This window comes from Rhagoletis pomonella, unplaced genomic scaffold (genome assembly GCF_013731165.1).
Source record: "Rhagoletis pomonella isolate Grant_MI unplaced genomic scaffold, Rhpom_1.0 Rhpom_scaffold_00012, whole genome shotgun sequence".
Classification (NCBI taxonomy): domain Eukaryota; kingdom Metazoa; phylum Arthropoda; class Insecta; order Diptera; family Tephritidae; genus Rhagoletis; species Rhagoletis pomonella.
Window position 1 is genome coordinate 23,277,261 of NW_023458566.1, and position 4,997 is coordinate 23,282,257.

At 32.1% G+C, this 4,997-nt stretch overlaps 2 protein-coding genes across 3 annotated transcripts in view; one reads left to right on the forward strand and one right to left on the reverse strand.

Annotated features, from left to right (window-relative positions):
• Positions 1 to 4,997, reverse strand: part of LOC118748144 (zinc transporter 1-like) — a 38,091-nt gene that overhangs the window by 18,186 nt on the left and 14,908 nt on the right. The window lies entirely within an intron of this gene.
• LOC118747510 (zinc transporter 1-like) lies at positions 53 to 3,893 on the forward strand. The gene is made up of 7 exons (XM_036481560.1): positions 53 to 56; positions 2,098 to 2,348; positions 2,690 to 2,815; positions 2,885 to 3,031; positions 3,100 to 3,212; positions 3,339 to 3,570; positions 3,655 to 3,893. The coding sequence occupies exons 1-7, from the start codon at positions 53 to 55 to the stop codon at positions 3,664 to 3,666; spliced, it is 885 nt and encodes a 294-aa protein (XP_036337453.1). The 3' UTR covers positions 3,667 to 3,893.

Genomic DNA, 4,997 nt, shown 5'->3' on the forward strand with positions numbered 1-4,997 from the left:
TAACTGTATATCTCATGAACCAATTTAACAAACTGAAAATGGAATACCACAAATGAGTGAGTAGTCCACTTCCAAAGTGAGCTATGTAAATTTTTTTCGATTTTTAGTTTGTGGTGGGAAACGTACCAGTATTTAAAGTAGTTTCATGTCCACTAACAATTCAGTGCAAAATCTTTCTATATTCTGAAAAAATAGCATCAAATGTTAACTACTCTTGCAAAAGGCGCTATAATAATTATGTATGTATTTATACACTTTCAAAAGTCTCCATCTTCTGATGAACTTAGAAAACGGCAAGAAAACGTAGTAGTTTCGGTGCCTAGTGGAAGACGTCTTAAAAAAGAAGCCGACCAACCTTCAAGGAAGAGAGAACGCGAAAAGCTAAAAGAAGCTAGCTATGTAAAAGTTACTGTTTCAAAACTCGCTATATTAAATTTTTATATATAAAATTTACAAAAACTACCACACTGCGATTTTGTTTTTAATGTTATTAGGCTCTTTTTATCCAAATTTTCAGATAATAAAAATATATATACAATTTGGATGTTACTTGTTGTTGTAGACGTTTTTTTTTTTAATTTAAATAACATAACGCATTTTACAAGTGGACTACTCAAATAAAAACTAACGAAATTCCTTAAACCGTCTATACGTCAATTTCCGATAGGACTGATGGTTCCTGACAATTAATCATTCCAGTTTTTTTTTTTTTTTTAATGAAAAAAATAAAAACATCCAATTTCACCAAGAGAAAAATTAAAAAAACTAACAGGTTCTGTAAGTATGTTGTAAAGCCTGTTCTGTTACAAAAAAAATAAAGTTACTAGTGAAGGAAAGCGTGGAATAAATAAAAAAATAATGAGTGGTCAAATGAAAATAGGCAAAGATTTTTTGTATGAAAAATGAGCAGGAAAGATAGATACTCATACGCCACGTACACCTGAGTGACACGCTTTTATGCTCATATTTCCTAAAAAAATCTTTGCGCGATTTTCATTTGACCACTCATTACGGGCTTGTTCGAGTTGCAATCACAACCGCAGTGTTGCGCGAATTATTAAAGTATCACGTTCTGCGTGAATTTCTAGCAATGTATTATCAGTTGGGCAGTTGCAACAATGTTGCCATTTTTCATCAGTACGACAGTAATGCCGCTTTTATTACGTGCCTCGAACAGGCCCTACTTCTTTATTTATTCATCGATTTTCTTCATTAGTAACTTGATTTTTTTGTAACAGAACAGGCTTAAGCACAAAGGCAAAAATTTGACACAGAACTGTTATTTTTTAATTTTACTTCATAAAAAAAAAAGTCTGGAATGATTAATCAATTTGTCAGAAACTTTCAGACTTATCGAATATATGATATAAATGCGGTCTATGTAGAATTTTGTTAGCTTTCATTTGCCGTATTTCATATTAAGATTGTTAACCACTTTTTGTTTTAAGCTGAATAAAAGTAAATTGAAAATATCTCGAGAACTTATCCGCAGAATAAAAAACTATTGAACATTTTTGCTGCTGTTGAAATCTCTTCGGATTTTGTTTATTTCTAATTGTGTTAAGTAATTAAATCGTCTCAATATCGAAATGATTCTAAACATAATGTTTACGATTGGAAATTTTCTCTTTATTTAATTAGACTAAAAAATGATAATCGTCGTTTAAAGTACAAAACCGCGTATCAACAAAATGCAAAACCGCGTATGGGAGGTTTCATAAATTATTTTCTAGAGAGTAAAAACACTCATATTTCAAAATGGTTCTCCTTTTTTTATAAAGCAATCGCATTTCTGGCTAGTATATTTCAGGACGAATGGATAAGGATTGAGCGAAGAGCTTGTGTGAGCAAATCCAATTTTTGGCAGCAAATGTCGCGGTTACGCGGTTTCGCAGAATGACGATGCACGGTTTTGTACTTTAAACGACGTAATGTGACATTACATTTCAATAATTAATGAAAAAATAATTTTCTTTGCGGAGCAGCGTAGAGGACCGGGGTAAAACTAGTAGTAAAGTAGTATTTAGTTGTAAACGTGCGAACCGATTATTGGAGTCTTGGTTTGATTTAAAAAAAAAAAAAGAATCTTTACACCAGAACCGAGTACATACATAAGTAAACATCAAGTAGTTTTAGTTAAAGTATTAAAAACAATTATTATAAATTTACGACGCATTGTATGTTGTGTTGTATATGTAAATTTATGTATATATTCATACGTAGAGCATGGTGGTCACCACGGTCATTCGCACGGCGGTGGTCTTACTAGAAATCACAGCAGGCTTACAGAACTAGCAAATATAGATGATGGCGAAGGTGAGCCCAATGACTTCGCATATGAAAAAGAGGTATGCATTCAAACTTTTCAGTTCAGTCAGGTTAACTCAAAATACATATGTATGTATATAGGGGATTCAAAAGACCTGTTAAGCGTCGTAATGTCTTAAAGTATTAAAAATTTGCAAGGCAAAATAACCGTTAAAATGGTTTTATGTATGACGGGAGCTAATTATATATTTTCTATCAGTTTAAAAGCATTTCGGTATAATAACAGATCCTCTAAAATCATTTTAATAGTTATTTTACGTTGAAAAATTTTAAGACTTTAAGACATTAACATACTTAGCACGTCCTTGTGAATCCTTAATATTATTTACGATAAAAATTAAATAAATTTCTTTGCTTTAAGAAAAAACCGATGAAGAAATTAAATCATGGTCACAGTCACGATCCAGGCCAAATGAATATGCGTGGTGCATTTTTACACGTACTAAGTGATGCCTTGGGTAGTATCATAGTTGTGATTAGCGCCTTGGTATGTTTCATTTATGTATACAATAACGAAATCAGGGAAAGTGCATTGTAAATGTGTATTTGTCATTAGGTTGTGTGGCTAACAGACTGGAAATATCGATACTATATGGATCCTGCTCTTTCTATCGTTTTGGTTTGCCTAATTCTACATTCAGTTTGGCCACTCCTGCGGGAATCAGCATTGATATTGCTACAAACTGTGCCAACGCATATTCAAGTAAATGCTGGATTTTCGTTTTTGACTATTTATATAATAAAAAAAAATATACGCTTCTTTTTTTTTAGGTTGACGCGATCCAAAAGCGTCTGCTGGAAAAAGTTGATGGTGTTCTGGCTGTTCACGAATTTCACGTTTGGCAATTAGCTGGGGACCGTATAATCGCTTCGGCTCACATAAGGTAAGAAATCATTAATGCACTTACGCTCAGCTAAGTATGCATGCATGCACATTTACGCATGCCCATTACTAAAATCTGGGTGTGTATGACACACATGTACATTTATTTTAACATGAATATCCATAGATGTCGCAACCTTTCGGAATATATGAAAATTGCAGAGAAGGTTAAGGAATTTTTTCACAATGAAGGCATACACTCGACCACAATTCAGCCCGAGTTTGTCGAAATAGAAGGCTGCAACATGTCTGATGGCACATCGAGTCTAAATATGAGTGGCTCCGATTGCGCATTAGATTGTCCCAGTACAGCAGAGGGATGCGTCAAAGCGACTTGCTGCCAAAATAATAACAAATTGGTAACAGAATTTTATAAATATCGTCGTTATGAATGGGAAAAGTTACTATTGACAAAAAACTTTTCATTTTTTAATTTACATTAGAGATTCTTTTAGAGCTGTGCTATAGAAGCCATTAATATGGATTTTAATTTTGGTGTGAGGCTAGCGTTTTAAGCCACCTTACGGAATACTAAACCAAAAGCAATTAAAAAGATGTCAAATAGAACACTTTGCATTGATGGCGATAACACACATACAGCAGTGTTCACCAAAATAGCATGTTTTGACAATTGCATTTTCTTTTATTTCATTTTAATCATTTTTATACACATAGAGTCAATTCCACAACAAAAGCCAAACAAATAAAATATTCCACAACAGTCAAAAAAATTTTCATCAAAATTTCAAATATTTTACTCAGAATTTTTAGTGCACTTTACACTGGCAATCAAAAGTGAGTGCATGGTGTTTTTTGTTTAATATTTCCAATGTTTTCAAGTTAAAACTATTTTAGTTATTTTTTATAAAAATGTGGTTCATGCTTTAAACAAAACCACATAAGTCAACTTTTCAAAGTTTATACAGAACTTGGAAAAATTTAACAAATTTTTATCTACATTTTTAACTTGTTGATCTGAATTTTTGGAAAAATTTTGGGTACACAGAGAGATTGGCTATGTAATTCTAGTGAAACTAGCGCAAGTTTTAAGCGGCTAAAATATCGCGTTGATTTTTAATAGTTTTTTTTTCTGACGGATTTTGCGGTTTTATGCATGTAACAAGGCAATTTATAAAATATAGCGTTAATTTTTTCTATTTTTCTTTGCAAACGGTCTTGCTAATTTTATTCTACAAGAAATTCCTTTTTAAGTGGGAAAAAGTGCAAAAAGCCGCGATTTTCTAGCTGCTTAAAACTTGCACTTGTTTCACTAGAATTGAAAAATCTATCCATCTGCGTACTCAAAATTTTTCAAAAAATTCTGATTAAAACGTTCAAAGTTTAGATGAAAATTTGTTGACTTTTTCTAAGTTCTGTATAAAGTTTGAAAGCTTCAATTATGTGGTTTTGATTAAAGCATGAACCATAAAAATAAAAAATAAAAAAAATTTAACTTGAAAAACATTGCAAATATTAAACAAAAAACACCATGCACTCACTTTTGATAGCCAGTGTACGTACGTTGTTTTATAGCTCGTTAAATTTAATACAATAAAGGGGAAGGTTGAAGTGGCTAATATTACATTTACATTGAGCCCAAATTCGTCATTTGGCCGAGAAATCTGAAACATCGTACAGTTTCCTAAGTAAAAACACTATCAGCCGATTGCCAAAAAATTCCTCTAGCCGAGATCACTTGTTTTTTGGCAATTACCTTTTATCTTTTCCAATTTCTTCCGTTTCTATTACAATTTATTCAAAATACACTAACACACTAACCAAAACC